General features: G+C 49.8%; 2 protein-coding genes across 10 annotated transcripts in view; one reads left to right on the top strand and one right to left on the bottom strand.

The window, feature by feature from the left end:
* SYNRG (synergin gamma) overlaps positions 1-7,155 on the top strand; it is a 92,589-nt gene extending 85,434 nt beyond the window's left edge. For 5 of the 9 annotated variants that reach the window (XM_062175310.1, XM_062175307.1, XM_062175309.1 and 2 more), the window contains exons 21-23: positions 1,699-1,809; positions 2,099-2,134; positions 3,154-7,155. In XM_062175310.1, the coding sequence (XP_062031294.1) occupies positions 1,699-1,809; positions 2,099-2,134; positions 3,154-3,285 (279 nt within the window). In that variant the 3' untranslated portion in view covers positions 3,286-7,155. The remainder of the gene's footprint in view (positions 1-1,698; positions 1,810-2,098; positions 2,135-3,153) is intronic. The other 4 variants (XM_062175314.1, XM_062175313.1, XM_062175308.1 and 1 more) reach the window with 2 other exon arrangements.
* Positions 7,156-7,250: 95 nt separating this feature from the next.
* DUSP14 (dual specificity phosphatase 14) lies at positions 7,251-8,470 on the bottom strand. The gene has a single exon (XM_062175317.1). It carries the CDS (start codon positions 8,468-8,470, stop codon positions 7,874-7,876), a length of 597 nt encoding a protein of 198 aa, XP_062031301.1. The 3' UTR covers positions 7,251-7,873.
* Positions 8,471-18,722: the final 10,252 nt, after the last annotated feature.

Here is an 18,722-nt window from a genome sequence, read left to right as displayed (position 1 = left end):
GCTGGGTCTCAAACTGGTGCCAAAACATTATATTAAGAATCCAACTCTTGGGCCAGCGCTGTAGTGCAGCAAGTAAAGCTGCCGCCTGCAGTGCCAGCATACCATATGGGCGCTGGTTCTAGTCCCTGCTGCTCCTCTTCTGATCCAGCTCTCTGCTATGGCCTGGGAAAGCAGTGAAAGGTGGCCCAAGTCCTTGGGCCCCTGCACCCACGTGGGAGACCTGGAAGAAGCTCCTGGCTTTGGATCGGCACAGCTCCAGCCATTGTGGCCATTTGGGGAGTAGACCAGTGGATGGAAGACTCTCTCTCTCTTTCTCTCCGCCTCTCTGCCTCTCTGAAACTCTGCCTTTCAAATAAATAAATATTTAAAAAAAAAAAAAAAAAAGAATCCAACTCTTGGGGCCGGTGCTGTGGTGTAGCAGGTTAAGCCTCCACCTGCAGCACCAGCTTCCCTTATGGGCACTGGTTTGAGCCTGTCTTCATTCCTCCCTGAGGTTCCCTCTCGTCCCTTCCCAGTGAGCCCCTGTCCAATTCCCGACGCAACCAGTACTCCAATTTCTGTCACCATCGTTTCCTGCTCTCATACTTTACTGTTTTACTGTGTGTTCTTATTTCTGGCTTCTTAGCATAAAGTTTTTTAAAAATCATCCATGTTGTTTCAGGTTGACTCTTTTGTTGCAAGTAGTCTTCCATGCTATTGCCATACCATAGTTTGTTTATCCATTTACCTGTTGGCAGGAACCTGTTCTATTCCAGTGTGGCTAATAGGAATAAATATGCTATGCACGTTCTTGTACAAGACGTCTTACTGACACGTCATTTCTTCCTTCCCGTACCAACCTTTGAGTTGGAGGCCTTTGCCTGTGCTGCCTGTCTGCACAGAATGGCCTTCCCTCAAGGGTGGAAGGACGGGAATATCATTTTATTGTTAGAGTTGTATCTACGGGGGCCAGCGCTGCGGCACAGTAGGTTAAGCTTCAGTGTGCGGCACTGGCATCCTTTGTGGGCGCCGGTTCAAGTCCCGGCTGCTCCTATTCAATCCAGCTCTCTGCTATGGCCTGGGAAAGCAGTAGAAGATGGCCCAAGTCCTTGGGCCCCTGCACCCACGTGGGAGACCCAGAAGGAGCTCCTGGCTTCAGATCAGCCAGAGTTGTGGCCATTTGGGGAGTGAGCCAGCAGATAGAACTCTCTGTCTCTTCCTCTGTCGTAACTCTGCCTCTCAAGTAAATAAATCTTTAAAAAAAACTTATCTATGAACTATATTGAATCTGTTAAAAATTGAAACATTTAGAAAAAGAACATCCTTCCCTCCCCTACCTCGCCTGACCCCAGTCCCTTCATCTAGCACGTTCCTGTCAGAACTCACTGAGACTCCTCTAGACCCCGGAAGCATTCCCTGGCTGCAGGCTCCTTCCTCGGGTTGGGCTGCGTGCCTCGCCCACGACTGCCCCTACTTGGGCACTCAGAGTACCAAATCGCCCGTTACCCACCCTGCTCACACCTGGGCTGTGAGTTTCCAGAGCACAGGAGACAGGTTGCCCTGTGCTGGCATCTCTAATGCCTAGCACACAGCAGGGACTTGGTCAGTGTCTGGGAAATGAAATTCTCTGGTGTATTAGACAGACTTGATTTGCTGGGGAGAAATGATCAGGGAGAGAAGCGGACGGCATTCAGGACTGCTGGCTTCTTATCTTCACAGCCAGATGAGAATTCGCTGGATTTTTCCTCCTGTATGCTGCGGCCCGGGATTAAAAACGCTCAGGAACTTGCTTGTGGGGTGTGCCTCTTAAACGTGGACTCCAGGAGCCGGGTGAGTGGCTGGCTTCTCCCTAACCCGCCTTGGGGACGGCCCTCCCTCGCTTAGTTCACTGCAAGCTTTGTGATGAGAGGCGCAGATCTGAGAGTTCAGAAAGCTGGCCTGGGGACAGATAAATCCTTTCCAGGGGACCGTGGGGGCCGCTGGAGGGGGAGTGGCTGCGGGCCTTCCCTGTTCGCACTGGGGTGGCCAAGAGCAAAGGTTCAGCGTGGAGGGCCTGGCACGAGGTGAGAGGCCCTCTTCTGGGAGTTCTGTTGACCTTATGGTTTCAACATTATTTCAGAAAGAAGAGAAGCCTGCAGAAGAACATCCTAAAAAAGTATGCACCAGTTACACGTTACCTTAGCTTCTCCATCTGACTTTTGAGTGTGGAAGGCAAATCGGATGATTCCGTTGCCATCCTGAACCGTGCCAGTCATGACCTCTTCGCTGAGTTACTTTCGTTCCCATAATGTCTGATTGAATCAGCGTGTGCGTGGGCCCTCGTCTGTCTGGTCTGCTCTGGTCTCGTAACTGGCTTCCGTGCTGCAGTCATTTTTCTCTGCGATGAGCGGGGGAGCGGGAAGAGCAGCTTCTGCAGGACCGGAAGTTGTCCTTTCACAGGGGTCAGGGCTCAGGACTCGGCCGTCACGGACCAAAGCAGCCTGTTGGGCTTGTCGAGTTTTGTTTGTTTACTGGCAGTGCTTTAGAGGACCAGCCCAGGAAGTGGTGGAGGTGTGGACTGCTGCTCCCTGGCTGCCTGGAACTTCTCTACAAGTGCTGCTCATCTGGAAATGGTCCTCACGTGTTTAATGGTCCACTTCTGTTTTCCAAACTCAAACCTCTGTGGACTTCTCAATCGTGTGGATTCAGTTGCTCACTCCCAAAGGCTTCTGACCCTAAGCGCTGTTGTCCCTTCTTTGCTCTGAGCATTTTTCATGATAGCGCCGCATTCAGCCACAGAGATGGAAGGAATTACCGTTCTAGGCAGGCTCTGGCCTCGCCTCAGGGACAGGGCTTCTTTCAGCACAGGGAGATGTGAAATCACCCACTCCCCTCGGCTGTGTTCAGGTCCCTTGTCATGAACTCCCCTCACCTCCCCATCACCCGTCTGCCTTTTCTGTGAGAGACTTGGCCGCTTTTGTGTAAACGGAGTCCAGTGGTGATGCTTTTTCTGAACCTTTCTTTAGTGGTTAAAAAAAAAAAAAATCCTCACTTGAATTCTGTAGCTACCTGCTTAGCTTCTGTGTGTGCTATTTGGGCCTCAGCTCTGTGACCTGGAGAGATGTCTGTGTTGATTGCTGGTAAGCTCATAGATGCAGAAAAGCCTGACTTGCCCCACATTTCTATTTCTGGCAGGCATTCAACTCCGAAACAGACAGTTTCAAGCTGGCATATGGAGGACACCAGTATCACGCCAGCTGTGCCAACTTCTGGATCAACTGTGTTGAACCAAAACCTCCTGGCCTCATCCTGCCTGACTTGCTTTGAAAGCCTCCTTTATGAAGCACCAACTGTGTGTGTGTGTGTGTGTCACACCCTTGGGGTGCACAGGGACCAATAAAATGTGAGTCCTGCAGAGTTCATCTCCATGAAGCTAGCTGACTTCCTGGCGAGGTAAGGGCGAAAGCACTGTGGGGGCACCCCGTCCTTCCCCCAGAAAACCTGATCCCCAGCCCCCACTGCCAGCCTTTGGGATTGGCATAAAGCTGCCCTACCCAAGCTGCACGTGGTGCTGGGAGCTTGCTCACTTATCTCTTAAGGTGTTTTAAAACACGGACCACTATTTAACTGAGGGGTAATTTGCTGCTGCAGTATTGGGACTGTGGAGTTACCACGTGAAGGCAAACACATTATTGTTATGTGGGACTGGAATTAGCAAGACCACGCCTCGCCTGGGCTTCATCTCTAGAACAGCCAATGTCCTATGAAGCAGAGTGTGTGGACGTGCGCTCAGCTTGTTCACGTCTGGATCCATAAAAAGGGGAAACTGCGGCTAGACTGACGCTCTTGCTTGCAGCGCGTCGGCAGCCCCACAGTGGCAGGCCGGGGAGGGCACTGCTCCCACGCCTGCCACACAGCCGAACCCGTTCGCTCCTTCACTGCTGAAACCGTCAGCTCGCCGGAAGCCTCTTCCCCAAAGCATGCCTGGGCTTTGGTGAGAGCAACTCTGCCTGCCCACCGCCTGAGCGAGCAGGAATCTCCCTCCCTTTGGGGTCATCCCTGGAGCCCCGTTTTGCCGCAGGCAGACTGTGAACATGGTAGTTTGCAGGAGAGGGTGGAAAGGCCACGCGCGGAAGCCCCTTGTGGTGTCAGAGACCTGTAGGTGGTCCAGGCTGAAAGGAACGGTGAGCAGAGGACGATGTGTGCGTGGCCTAGAGGCCGTGGAGGGAGACTGCTCAGAAGCGGCACCGGACTTGAGAGGGAAAGGGCTTATGCTGTCTGGGGCAGAACCTGTCTTTGCTGTTGAAACCGAGTGCATAAAGTCAGGGAACAAAAGCTAAGCGGTCAAGGGCTGTGTTGTTCCTAGGAAGAAGGATCTAGAACACACATTTCTCTGGGTCGTGCGCGAGGTGCTTTATACAGAGACGTTGGATCTTCCACGCTTCGCTGTGACGGAGGCCTGCCCCAGACTGTTGATTTGTAGACTGAAGGTTGGCTTTGTCTGTGGAGCTGCTGCTTTCACAGAGTTTGTGGATTTTTCGCATCTCGGGACAAACGCTGAGGGAACTGTCCTGTCCCCACCTTAGACCTCTCACCTTCCCTCCAAGAAAGGCACAGAGCACTTACAGTAAGCAGCTGTGGAGGCTTCGGCCCCACCTTGCTGGGTCCGGGAGCTCGACTCATTCACTGCAGGTGACGCCATCTCCCCCCAGGAGTGGTGGCAACAGCTGTCTGAACCGTGGGCTTGGCGCCCATGTGGCGTGAGTGCCACCCCAGGTAGCCAGTTCTCAGCAGACTGTCCCCGGGCCCACGCTGGCAGCACCAGTGTTTCTACAGGCTCCGTGTTGCACACTGTAGCCGTGGCAACGGGACCCACCTGTGTAATTCCACAGCATTCGTGTCATCACAGTGTCCCAGGTGTGGCGCTGGGGGGGAGGGTGCAATGGGAAAACTCGGCAGATGACAACAAAAAGCCTTTGCTGTGCCAAGTCCCCATGACCTTTCCTCTCTGAGTTCTTAGAATGTCTCATTAGCGACCACTGTAAGAACTGGGAAGTGCAAAATGGCACTGTGCTGATTTTCTGTATACCGACATGGCTTTCAGCTTCACCTCAGCTCTTCCCTCGTGAGCCCAGTGTCCTTGGAAACGGTAACCAAGGTTACTCCACACCCTGTGTGTGTCAGGCGGCTTCACCTCTGTGCTTGAATGGCGAGTCACAGGCACTTTTCTTCTTTGGTATTATGCTTTGCCCTTAAAATTTTTTATGGGTTGATAAGTAATTTGATTTTTGTCTGGACATGCTTGAGATAGAAGCACAGGTGTACTGGCATATGATTCACGTCAGATTTTTCCTGTGGCTGCTGGCTAGCCTTTCATATGGTTTTGCATATTTTAAATTATTGAAATATTTTGTTTGCGTATACTTTTTTTTTGTAAAGTCTTAGTTATTTAAAGATATCATCTGCTTGCCTGTTTTCTAAGTGTGTTCTTAGCTGTGCGGATTCTAGGGGCTGACAAGAGAAAGGTCTGCTTTGAAATGCTTGCTGTGCTTTGGGGGACCACTGCGGAGATTCCCCTTGACCCCTGCAGGTCAGCCTCCTTTGTGAGGAGCTGATAACACTGGCATTTCTGAGGAGGGAGCACTACAGCCTGCTGCAGGTCATTCCAGCCACTGTCGGCACGCAGGGCGGCATGTGTTGGGCCTGTGCTGCTTTCTGCACAGGTTAGTCTGTCTGTGGGGAAGTGTGTACTGAGCAACGATTTCAGACAGCCCTCTCCGTGCAAACCTAGGGTGAGGAGATCGAGCTCACTTAAGCAGAGAGCTCTCGGGCGTGAAAAATGCCACTTTACAAGTTACTTTTTTAAGAACCTCTCATTTTGAAAATTTTTGACTTACTTCCATTACTTGTATGCTGATGTGAATATAGTGTACACGTATTCCTGTGTGACAGCTGTTTTGTAACTGTGGCTGTATTAACCAGTGTGTGCTGTGGGCCACAGTGAAATGGGTTGCCCTGTGTGTGATGTGGAACTTGGTCCTGTGTTTTAAGATGCTGTAGCTTTTGTCCGTCGTTTGCATTTTAGTAAATAGCTCTACTTTACATGTGTAGACATTATAAAGCTTGACCTCTATGATATTTTCGGGGTCTTTTCTGCAATAACCACTTACTGAATTCTACTAGCAGTAAAACAAGTGTAGATAGAAGAATGTCATGCTTCTAGACTTTCTCTTTTCTTAGTTAAGAGTTCAGATAGATGCAAGTCACTAAGAGGAACAGGGGCCAACGCACTCGGAGATTAGCAAGGTGTAAGGCTTCCCAAATGCTAAGAACACCCAGTGCCGGGATTTCTACAGGAAATTCTGTAATAATCAAGAACACCCGTCACCAGGTGTCTTCTCATGTAGTACAGTGATTATCCTCGGGTTGTCACTCAGAGACTACCAGATGTAAACAGCTGGCTTCATACTAACGAAGTCAGTCTCTGGATTGTTTTGCACATGTGCTGATGTTGCGTTTGTTGGTTCTTCTGATTTCCCATGGACACTGTTAACAATTTCTTTTCATTTTTCCTACTTAGACAATAATGATGCATGCTTTTAAAAGTAGGCAAATGGTATAAAGCAAGAAAAGGTCCAGATGGAAAACCATTGCTGTGGATCAGGTAAAATCTGGAAGACACAACTTAAGTATGGAGCTACTGGTGTATTCATGGCTTCCTGCCAAACAGACCAGAAAGCTAGAAAGCGATTCTGTGAGTAAGCAGTCTATAGCCATGGAACTGCTATTACCAACTGTATGGACAGACTTCCAAATGGCTCTCTTACCCAGAAACAAACTTGCCGTGGTTTCCTAGGAGCGTGGAGTAGAGAAGCGGGTCACTCAATGTCTGCCCCACCCTGGTGGGCCAGGCTGCCAAGTTGAATGGGCAGGGAACTGGGTGTCGTCCCACCACTGACCAGCCACTGTTGTTATCTGCTTATCACTTACAGTGAAGTGTGGTGTAGGGCACTTGGGGGTGTGTACGTGGTCCAGCAGGGGCACCCCGGTGTTAAAAACAGATTTGTGTGACGGGAGGACTCACTGCTTCAGTGCACTCCACTTACCGAGAGGAAACGGAAGGCAGGGTGTTTGTTCAGGGGTATACTCTGTACTAACATCAGCAAGAATGTGAAATGTTGACAGGTGCAGCTGTGGTATCATACAGTTTAAGTAGCATTCATAATTGTCCCCAGAGCCATTATCAAATGTCACAGTTACTGGAAAAAAATCTTAATTAGAAAAAATCCTAGTATGGTAAGCAGATATATTTATTAAAAATAATGCTAATATAATCCTGGGGCACATTGATTCCGAGAAGATCTTTGTAGCAGACTTCATTGTAATTACTTAACAACTAAATAATAAAGGCTTATTTATTTTAACTTACAGAGTCACTAAATCATAGAGGTGAAAGTATAGAAGAGGACTAATCCAGTAGAGACAGCAGCTGGTATTAATCTTCCCTAAGCATCTGGTCTGCAGCCTTGGGCAAAGCTTGTCTCTAAAGGGTTAATCGGGACCCAAAGTGATTTTTGCACTGAGCTCCTCCTGCACCTGCCATGGTGCCAAAAGGCATGAAATTCAGGGTAGAGCAGAACCAGTTTGTTAAACTGTTTAAATTGTTAAAAATGATTAAGAGCCAGTTAAAGATTTTCATAAAGGCTATTCCAAAATGCTGGTTTTAAAAATGTTACTAGCAATAAATGCATTCCCCTTATTCCCACCCTTCCCTGTCTCTTAAAATAAACCTGAACACCTATAGTGTAGAAACACTGGAGGGAGAACCAAAAGTCAACCATTTGAAAAGAAAGATGATGAGGAGAGCAGATGGTGTGTGGCAGATGCTGGTACTGCTCACGGGGCGGTGGTGGCATTAAATCCCCCAGTAAGGCATCAGGTGGCGGGACTCTTTCTCATAAACGTCTGGCACTATGCCATAAGGTGTCTGTACCATTTTAACTGTCGACTTCCCAAAGAGCTGGCGCTCGTAGTCTATCAGCTGCCGCCAGAAGCCTACGTTGGGCCTGATGACAGGTCTCCGGGCCTTCACCCAGTTGTACGCCTCCAGCAGGCACACGTTGTGGAATTTCATCAGGTAAGCGATGCACAGAGTGGCCGAGCGGCTCACCCCTGCGGCACAGTGCACCAACGTAGCCCCATGCTTCCGGCTCACACTGTGGATCTTGTCAGCCACGGTGTCGAAGTACAGTCCAATGGGGGCATGAGGCATGTCAGCCAGAGGCACTTTAACATATTCAAATTGGGGCCAGTTGAAATTGGGGATCTCGATGGTTGCATTGACGATGCAGGTGATGCCACGAGCCTGGAGGAAGTGCCGGTTGGAGGCCACACTGCCTCTGCCCAGGAAGAGAGAGGAGGTGATCTGAGCAATGCCTCCTGTGTCGCCCTCGGAAATCATCCGAGGAGCCATGAGAGTCCGCGGTAGCGTGCTGTGACCTCTGGAGCTCATGAAGATGCCAGCAGTCACACTTGCATCGTCGGCGGGGACAAGACCAGAGTGTGTGGTTTTCCTTCACGAAGGAATCCGAAGTTACAGCCTCCTTCCTGCAAAACACAGGTATCTGTCAGAGCTGTAAATGGCACTGATTCATCACAGCCTTCTGTGGGGTTTGTCCAATGGGAAGGAGTCGCTGTCTCACAGAGGACATTCGTCCAAGGACGCAGACAAATCAAGGAAAGTAGCCTAGGAAGCCAATGTGTACAGTCAGCGTAGAACTTGACTCTGGTGACTATTAAAAAGCAAAAGAGCTCCAAGCAGAAATCATCTGCTGTTTTTGGAAAAGGAAAGAAACATTGCAGGGTCTTGGCTCTTACTCAGGGCAGGTGGTCTCTGATTAGAAAGAAATTCTGATGCTCCCCTAAAACTCATTCTAGACCCAGAGAGCTTACTTAAAAAGGTATTAAAAATGATCTCACACCAGGTAACAGATGAAATGAATTGCCCTTATGCATTAAAAAGGGAACTGGGTCAGCCGGAGAAAAGCTAGGTCACATTTGTGCTGTGGCATTGCCATGGGAAGAATCCCAGACCATTTGAAAGGGCCAGGATCTTAAGATAAATGAGGATTTGACCTGAGCCTCGGTGTAGCTAAATGAGAACTTTGCCTTCCTCTAATCCTAAATTCCAGAACAAATCCACTGGCCTTCCATGAGTTAGAATTAAGATGTATTTAGCAGTTAACCTACCTGTGTGTATTAGCAACAACAGAAAAGGAAATTCCTGGTTTCCTGAGATTCTTGACACACCTGTTCCCCTCACTGCCAAGTCACGTGGAGACCCCCGCCCCCGGGTGCCACAGAGAGGGGAACAGGGGCTACTCACTTGCTGAGGTGTCCGGTGAACACTTTGGCCCTTGGTCTGGATCTAGAAGGTCCTGAGTGAGCAGTGCCGGTTATGGTGGACACAGCAAGTCCTCAGATCTAGGAAGACAAGGAAGTGTGGACAGAGCTGGTCAGGGAGTTCAAAAGAACTGATCCCAGGTGTTCACTGCTAAATCAGGCTGTAAGAAAACTAGGAAATACAAGGTCAGCTAAACAGTTCGTATGCACATCTAAAGAATGTGCCAGCAAGAAATGTCCACCTAAGCCTCAGCTTTTCATTACATAAACCATGTTAAGTACAGTTTTGGCAATAACAATTTTTTTAAAGGCGGTGACTCAGAGACCACAGCAGAGTGATGCAATGTGAGGCAGTGCAGGCTGCTCACGGTTCCTGTGAGACATGGAAAATGACCTGCAGTCTCTTCCCTGTACCCACAGCGAACCAGCCAGGGGAGGGACTGGGCCAGACACCACCGTGGGCAGAGAGGCTAAGCGGCAAAGACAGCAGGTGTTGTCTTATACACAGGTGCAGGAGACTGTACCAGGAAAGAAGTGAGTCAGCTACTGTGGGCGTGGCGTCTCTGTACCTGCTTGTCGGGACATTTCAGGAACAGCAACACTACAGATGCTGCTACAGCCATGAATGGTGTCAGTGTTCAGAAGAACAATCTGACAGTTTCTCCACTCCGCTTTGTCTTCCATCTCAGCCCTCTTAATTCATCTGTGTAGGAATATGATGAACACCCAGGAGACGTCATTACAGGCCTTCCTCTCCCGCCTTGCCCAGGTAACCACCACACTTGGGTTTTTACTTTCTGCCAGCTTTAACAATATACAAACTGACATACAGCTTGGTCACATGTGTAGCTTGATGAATTCTGACATCAAAATGATGAGCAGGATTTCAAAACTTTTTTTGTACCAGAATACACATATTCACTCCATCTTCCCATGAACTTTTTGAAATAGCCTTTTTAAAGACACCATGCTCTTCTAATAATGAACATAGCCATCACCCCTTAAAATTTCCTCCTGTTCCTTTAAAACCCATTCCTTTGTCCCCATTCAACATAGACCACGTCTTGCTTATCCATTCACCTATCAACACACAGTGTTGCTCCTCCAACAAAAGCTGCTGTGAAGGTTCATGTACAGGTCTCTGTACAGACATACACCTTCCTAGATAATTTTAAGACAATGACGACATTGTCCCTGGAGGGATTGCTGGGCCCACCCCCAAGTTTCTGATTGAGCAGTTCTGGGGTGGGGTGTGCAGCTGCTGCAGAGGTGGGTGCTGTGGGATACTGCCCAAAACCATCCCTTCCAGACTGAGCCACTCAAGAGTGCTGGTGCCAGCAGCGCCCAAGTCCTTGCAGGAAGCTGCCTTCCCCTTCTTTGGGGACTTTAATGCCACAGGGAGAAAAGCATGAAGAGGTGTGGGTGTGTGCTGGACAAGATGCCAAGAGGGCAGACACCGTTGGAGGACAGCATCCTTTCCTGCAGCAGAGCAGAGCCTCTGTCCCTTCCAAGTCCTCCCCTGGCACAATCCCAGTAGTTTGAAAAGCAGAGTCATAGTGTTAATAAACACAAAATTAGGCTTTCACACTCTGCTGGCTTTGTCTTCCATGTGGAAAATCTGGAAGATGCTAATCAAATTCCCAAGTAGGTTATCTAGTTGTTGTCGAATTAACGGGGCCTCAGCCTTGCATCCTTGCGAATCCCTGTGCCTACCGGGAAGCTGCTTGCCCCCTCTCCCAGCAGAAAGGTCTTCATCAAGGACCCCGGTGCGTAATGGCTGGCCGGGACAGTGGTGACAGGGTATGTGGTGCTGCTGGGAAGACAGACTGAGTCCCCAGGGCAGAATCCAAGTGAGACACAGGATGCTCTACCCCTGCTGCTGCTAGTCAGTCTCATGCCAACAAACCTGCTTCAAATGCCAAAGCTGGGCCCAAGTTTTAAAAAACAACTTCTGCCAGAGAGCACTAGGAGGACACAGGTACTACAGCTACTTCCGGGACAAGCACTCCTGACCCTCATCACAGTCTGAAACACACAAGGCTCAGAAAGGGGAATACCAGGAAAAAGCCAGGGAGTCCACACACCGCTCCTGTCCTGAGTGTGCAGTGTTTTCATGACTTGCCTTAGCAGCACTGTGAGACCACAAGCCGGCAGAGCAGTGCATGAGCGGGGTCTTGGATCTGCCTCAGAAGAACTCGCTTCAAATGCTATTTACAGAAGAAGACAGCCCAGGTGCTCTGAGCTGCTGCGGTTTTTACCTGGTGTAGAGAATAGGGAACAACTGGCACAGCCCTCCTGACAGCAGAGGGACCGCAGCAGGGAGTCCCAGACAGGCACTGTAAGAAGCCCCAGCGTGGTTCAAGTCTAAGGTTAGCAGAACCTGATCTGGTAAAGATTTTTTTTACATTGTTGTTGTATCATTGGTGCATCAAAATCAACTCAGTATATGTGTCCTGGGAGACGGAGACAGGAGATGTGTCAGGAGAGCGGGACCCTTAGCTGAAGGCTCAAAGAGGGCGTGGCATGGAGTGAGCAGGCCACTCCCCTGGCCACACAGGGAAGAAGGTCCATGGCGCTGTCCATGGTGTCCCGCTTCTCCGGTTGCTCTGGCAGCTGCAGACTTCTCGGAGGAAGCACCGCTCACTAGTGCAGGCAGTATTTGTTAACTGTCAGAGATGCTGCCAAAGATGGTGTTGGTCTCTGCGGGGTGAGCAGCTGCCCAGGGGACCTGTAATCTCAGTAACACCTAAGCTAATGCTGACTGGCTGCTGCCTGCACTAGTGAGCCCCTGGGAAGTTAGCACCAGCATCCACCACACCTGGGGCGATGACTCCCAACCACCGGGAGCCTTCTATTCTGCGGTTTTAACAGCATCAGCAGAGGACTGAAATCCCAGCGGCCACTATTTCTTCTCATGTTGAACAAGCAGAGAATGGCCACCGTGGAGTTACAGGTGACTCAGTAAGATGATCTCAAATATTTTTAGCTTGAGGAACTTCAGGGGTCAGAGTATACATTGGAGGCCTACAGTGTTACTTTTTATATCTGAAAAGCTTATGTAATCACAATTTCTCCTTCCACTGAAGTAAATATGTACTTTTTAGGGGGAAAAAGATACCTTAAAGTCACTCTTCATAAAAGAGAAGCATTTTAGCCTACATTGTCATAAATAAGTACTGTTTTCCTCATGAAGTCAGAGATGTGTTCCACTAGGGGGGAAGTTAAAATATTCACTCTTAAAAATAAAATCACGGCCGGCGCCGTGGCTTAACAGGCTAATCATCCGCCTTGCGGCGCCGGCACACCGGGTTCTAGTCCCGGTCGGGGCGCCAGATCTCTGCTATGGCCCGGGAAGGCAGTGGAGGATGGCCCAAGTCCTTGGGCCCTGCACCCACATGGGAGACCAGGAGAAGCTCCTGGCTTCGGATCAGCAAGATGCGCCGGCCGCAGCGGCCACCAGAGGGTGAACCAGCGGCAAAAAGGAAGACCTTTCTCTCTGTCTCTCTCTCTCACTATCCACTCTGCCTGTCAAAAAAAAATAATAATAAAATAAAATCACAATATAACAATCCTTCATTAAGGAAAAATCACTTTCTGGTATAACATGAAGGAATCAAATATAAGGGGGTTGGCACTGGTTCAAGTCCCAGCTGCTCCTTTTTTTTTTTGACAGGCAGAGTGGACAGAGAGACAGAGACAAAGAGAAAGGTCTTCCTTTTGCCGTCGGTTCACCCTCCAATGGCTGCTGCGGCCGGCGCACCGTGCTGATCCGAAGCCAGGAGCCAGGTGCTTCCTCCTGATCTCCCAAGCAGGTGCAGGGCCCAAGCACTTGGGCCATCCTCCACTGCACTCCCCGGCTACAGCAGAGAGCTGGCCTGGAAGAGGGGCGACTGGGACAAGAACCCGGGGTGCCAGCCAGCTGATCCCCTTCTAATCCAGCTCCTCGCTAATGAGCAGTGGAAGATGACTCAAGTACTTGGGCCCCTGCTAACCACATGGGAGATCTTGAGGAAGCTCCTGTCTTCAGCCCAGCCGTTGCGGCCATTTGGGGAATGAACCAACAGATGGAAAATCGCCCTCTCTCCTCTTTTTGCCTTTTAAGTAAATAAGTAAATCTTTTAAAAAATATATAAAAGTAAAGCAATTCTTGAGCTGTATTCATATTAAACTAGATAGATATTCTCAGTTTGTTCTCAGTCACCTGAAACTCCTGCACATCGCAGGACAGGTCAGTGCTGCCTTCCCCCACACTGGTTAACGGGTAATGACAGCATTGGGAGGTGAGGATAACTGTGGATGCAGTTAAAGATGATCACCATTCTGGCTCTGCTGCAGACGCTTCCCACTGTGACACACAGCTGCGCAGCGACTGCCTGCCTCGTCCTAGGCAGACGGCCCATCTTGGTGTCCATACACGGGCCACCAGCCCACAGGAAATGTATGCCCAAGCCTAGCTGCACTGATCACTGTGAAGCTCTAGCTAGCTGCTGGATGTAGAACAGGCCACAGCCCAAAGACAACAGGCATCGCACCTGACGAACATGGAAACACAGCTCTGTGCTGAAATAAACGGCTTAGGCTTACGTAAGTACACAGACTGTCCATGCGGAGTAAGACATGTATCTCTGCATACCATGGAGTGATCTGTTCACATCTGGGACTGGATCTGCTCCTCAACACTCATTCACACAGGAAGTACTGACTGAGTTCATGTGGTATGCCCACTATGCAAAATGTTGTGGATTGGGGCCAGTGCTGTGGCACAGAGGGTTAAGCTGCTGTCTGCAGTGCCAGCATCCCTTATTGGCACCAATTCAGGTCCCAGCTGTTCCACTTCTGATCCAGCTCCCTGCTGATGTGCCCTGGGAAAGCAGCGGTTGGCCCAAGTGCTGGGGCCCTGCAACCACAAGGGAGATCTAAGTGAAGCCCAGGCTTTGACCTGGCCCAGACTTGGCCATTGCAGCCATTTGGGGAGTGAACCAGTGGAGGGAAAACACACCTCTCCCTCTCCCCAACCCCTCTCTCTTTCAAATAAATATTAACAAACAAACAAACAAACATGTTGTGGACTGTTGCAGGATGCTTTTCCCAGGATGGCCAGGACACCGCCCATCCCACATAACGCTCCTCCCAGCAGAGTGGGGTTGATGCCCCTCCCCTTCACCCCGGAGAACTCTGTCACTGCCTCAACCACAAGCGCACAGCAGAAATGATGCCTGGTTGGCAGAGGATAATCACTTCACAACTGCTCCCTTGTTCTCCTGGGACTTGCTCTTGGGCCAGGCTTCCATGATCTGAGGAAGCACAAACTAGCCCAGCAGAACTTCCAAGTGGGAAAGACCCTATGTAAGTATTCCAGTCACCAGACTGTCTGGGGTCCCAGCTGATAGCCAAGATCAACTACTTAGAGATGTGAGTAAAAACACCTCAGTATGACTCCAGTTCCCAAATAGCGAGTCACCCCCAGGCTTTGCACCTCCCAGCAGAGACTCTAGACATTGTGAAGCAAACACAAGTTTGTCCCTACTACATTAGGCCCAAATTCCTGACCTACAGGAGCACAATGCAAATAGTTATGTGACACTACCGCACTTTGGAATTGTGTTATGCAGCAATAGTGATTACAAAATATGTCAGGTAACATAGATATAACTCTGTGCTAAAATTCTTATCATTTGAAAGAAATATAGAAAAGACAAATGACAAGAGCAGACCATCAGGCCACTATTGTGGTGTAGCAGGTAAAGGTGCCGCCTGTGACACTGGCATCCCATATGGGCACTGGTTCAAGCCTTAGCTGCTCCACTTGAAATCCAACTCCCTGCTAATGGCCTGAGAAAAGCAGCAGAGAAGGTCCAAGTACCTGGGGCCCTGCCACCCATGTGGGAGACTTAAATGAAGTTCCTGGCTCCTGGCGTGGGCCTGGCCCAGCAGCCATTTGGGGGATGCACCAGCAGATCTCTCCCTCTAAGTCTGAACTTCCAAAATAAATAAATCTTTACAAAGAGACTAACATGAGGTAAACTGAATGACTAGTCAAACAGTAAACAGTCCACAGTGTTGAAAAATATCTTGGAGGTATGTCATAAATTGTACTATCACACTTTTACAGTTCATTTAAAACACGCAGCCATGTCCAAGAGTCGTGGTACAGCAGGTTAAGCCACCACTCGTGCCCACATCCTGTATTCCATCACCTGGGATTGAGTCCTGCCTCTGCTTCCGACACAGCTTCCCGCTACTGCACACCCTGACAGGTAGCAGACGACAACTAAAGTACTTGGATCTCTGTCAACAATATGGGAGACCCAGATGGAGCTCCCGGCTTGAGCCTGGCCCAGGCATGGCTGTTGCAGGCATCTGGGAATCAGCAGATGGAAGACTTATGTCATTCTGCCTTTCAAATAAAAATAAAACTTGAAAAATATAAAATATGCTGCCTCCTTAGTTGTGGTTCCAAGTGTGACCCAACCTCCAGCGGCACAGACACCGCCTGAGCCTGGCAGAAATGCAATTTTCAGGCTCCACCCCGAGACCTACAAACTCCGCAGTCATCCCAGGTGATCTACGCACACAAAGTGTGCACGGTGCCGCGCTCACTCCACTGCCTGATTCTGTCCCAGTGGACCTGCCTGAAAGTCAACGCCAGCACCCGTGCTGCTGAGGCCAGGGCCTGCTCTGCTCTCGGAGCCCAGATCAGTATCACGCTGCTGCTGCAGTTCCCAGATGGGGAATCAGCGGTAAATGGAGTTCAAGAGGCTTTCCCAGAGTCCAGGCAGAAAATGAGTAACCCCACTGGGACCAGAACTCTCCTTCCCCGAGCTGTCCTTTTGTTAATTTAGTCATATAATCTGACCACAACAGATCAGCCGATCTAAAGACTACCAAACACACAGTGCACTGGGGGGAAAAGACAAAAGAGAAAGGAATTAGGGAACATAAGATCAGCCTGATTGTGCCTTATCTACAATCTGGATATTAATCTCTCAAAACCCTGAAATGTTAGTGGCATGAGCTGGTCTCTGGGTATGAAACGTCTGATAAAATGAAACCAGGAGGGCCGGGTGTTTGGTGTGGCAGCTAAGATGCTGCTCTGCTAGGGAGGCCCATGTCCCAATCAGAGTTCTGGACTGGAGTCCCAGATTCATTCCAATTCCTTGGGAGGCAGCAGGTCATGGCTCAGGGTCTCGAGTTCCTGCCACCAACATGGGAGACCCACACTGGGCTCCCAGTTCCTGCTTTCCACCTGGCCCAGCCCCAGCTACCACTGGGGAGTGAACCAGCATTTAGAAAATCTCTGTATCTGGGCTGGGCGATGTGGTGTAGCGGGTAAAGCCGCCGCCTACAGCCAGCATCCCATATGGGCACTGGTTTGAGTCCCGGCTGCTCCACTTCCGATCCAGCTCTCTGCTGTGGCCTGGGAAAGCAGTAGAAGATGGTCCAAGTGCTTGGGCGCCTGCACCCACGTGGGAGACCCGGAAGAAGCTCCTGGCTCCTGGCTTCAGATTGGTGCTGCTCCAGCCGTTGCAGCCAATAGGGAGTGAGCCAGCATGTGGAAGACCTCTCTTTCTCTGCCTCTCCTCTATCTGTATAACTCTTGACTTTCAAATAAATAAAGGAAAAAAAAAAGAAAATCTCTTTCAAATAATTTTAAAAAATTAACCAAGAAAATCTTGCAAAATCCACAATTAGATTTAAACTTTTATAAAATGACTTCCAGTTTGCACCAAACAACAGCCAACATAAATAATTGTTTAAAATCTTCCTGGAGTAGGCCAGCTCTCTGCTGTGGCCCGGGAGTGCAGTGGAGGATGGCCCAAGTGCTTCGGCCCTGCACCCCATGGGAGACCAGGAGAAGCACCTGGCTCCTGCCTTCGGAACAGCGCGGTGCGCCGGCTGCAGCGCGCTGGCCGCGGCGGCCATTGGAGGGTGAACCAACGGCAAAAGGAAGACCTTTCTCTCTGTCTCTCTCTCTCACTGTCCACTCTGCCTGTCAAAAAAAAATCTTCCTGGAGTAAGTGATCCAAGATAGATGGGCGTCACAGATGTTTACCCAAATAAGGAACTTTGATTTATATAAGTCAGGACATCTACAGGCAAAGTACTGAGAAGAAAACCACACATCAGCAGTGAGCCCCAGGAAGGCGTGAACTGGCCTCAAAGCCACCCAAGTCACTACTGCCCTCTCAAGGAGGACGGGACACTTCAGAAAGCTCAGGTCCTCTTGCAAATACGCCAGTCCTTAAAGTTCATTATTTAAGGAAGACAAAGAAAGAACTTGTAAATAAGAATAAAGTTCACAGGACTCAGTACTTAGGAGTTAATCACCCTTTGACGTAACACTGGATACCGCAAAAATCCTGAACACTGGACAGTGAGCTTCAACATTGTCCTGATTATGTATCCGGCCCTATTCCACTTTTTACCCCCCTAAGATGTATTTATTTTATTTTAAAGAGTAACAGAGAAGCCGGCGCCGTGGCTTAACAGGCTAATCCTCCGCCTTGCGGCGCCGGCATACCGGGTTCTAGTCCCGGTTGGGGCGCTGGATTCTATCCCGGTTGCCCCTCTTCCAGGCCAGCTCTCTGCTGTGGCCCGGGAAGGCAGTGGAGGATGGCCCAAGTCCTTGGGCCCTGCACCCACATAGGAGACCAGGAGAAGCACCTGGCTCCTGGCTTCGGATCAGCGAGATGCGCCGGCCGCAGCAGCCATTGGAGGGTGAACCAACGGCAAAAAGGAAGACCTTTCTCTCTCTCTCTCTATCCACTCTGCCTGAAAAAAAAAAAAAAAAAAAAGAGTAACAGGGAAACAGAGACAGACATCCATCAACTGGTTCACTCCCCAAATGGCCACAATGGCAGGGCTGGGCCAGACCAAAGCCAGGAGCTTCGTCCAGGTTTTCCATGTGGGTGTGGGCACCCAGGGACTTGGGCCTTCTTCCACTGCTTTCCCAGGTGCATAAGCAGGGAGCTGGACAGGAAGTGGAACAGGTGGGACTCGACTCGGTGCCCATACGGGATGCTGGCATTGCAGCACTGGCCCTCCACTTTTCTTTTAAATACCCAATTAAGTTCATTTATAAAGTATTAATGCATTCATCTCCCATTTCTCTTCAGAAATCAAAAGCTTCTACGGTTACCCATTAGTTTCTGGGCAGGGTGCTTTGCTGGATGAAGCCACATACGCCTGCCATGCAGGCCTACCCCTCTTTGAGGACAGCTCTGACTCTGACCCACCCTAGAGCAAAGGGAGGAATCGCGTTTTCAGCTTAACAGGGGTCAAAAGGCAAGGGATTCCAAAGTCAGTCCCTTGGCTTTGTCTCCTAAAAAAGCACTGTCATGCAATACAGTAAGACAAGGTAC

This window comes from Lepus europaeus, chromosome 18 (genome assembly GCF_033115175.1).
Source record: "Lepus europaeus isolate LE1 chromosome 18, mLepTim1.pri, whole genome shotgun sequence".
NCBI lineage: Eukaryota > Metazoa > Chordata > Mammalia > Lagomorpha > Leporidae > Lepus > Lepus europaeus.
Note: the sequence above shows the minus strand (reverse complement) of the source record. Positions and strands in the feature narration are given on the sequence as shown.

Coding starts and splice junctions, on each gene's coding strand:
- DUSP14 (XM_062175317.1), bottom strand. CDS start 8,470: ATGAGCTCCAGAGGTCACAGCACGCTACCGCGGACTCTCATGGCTCCT.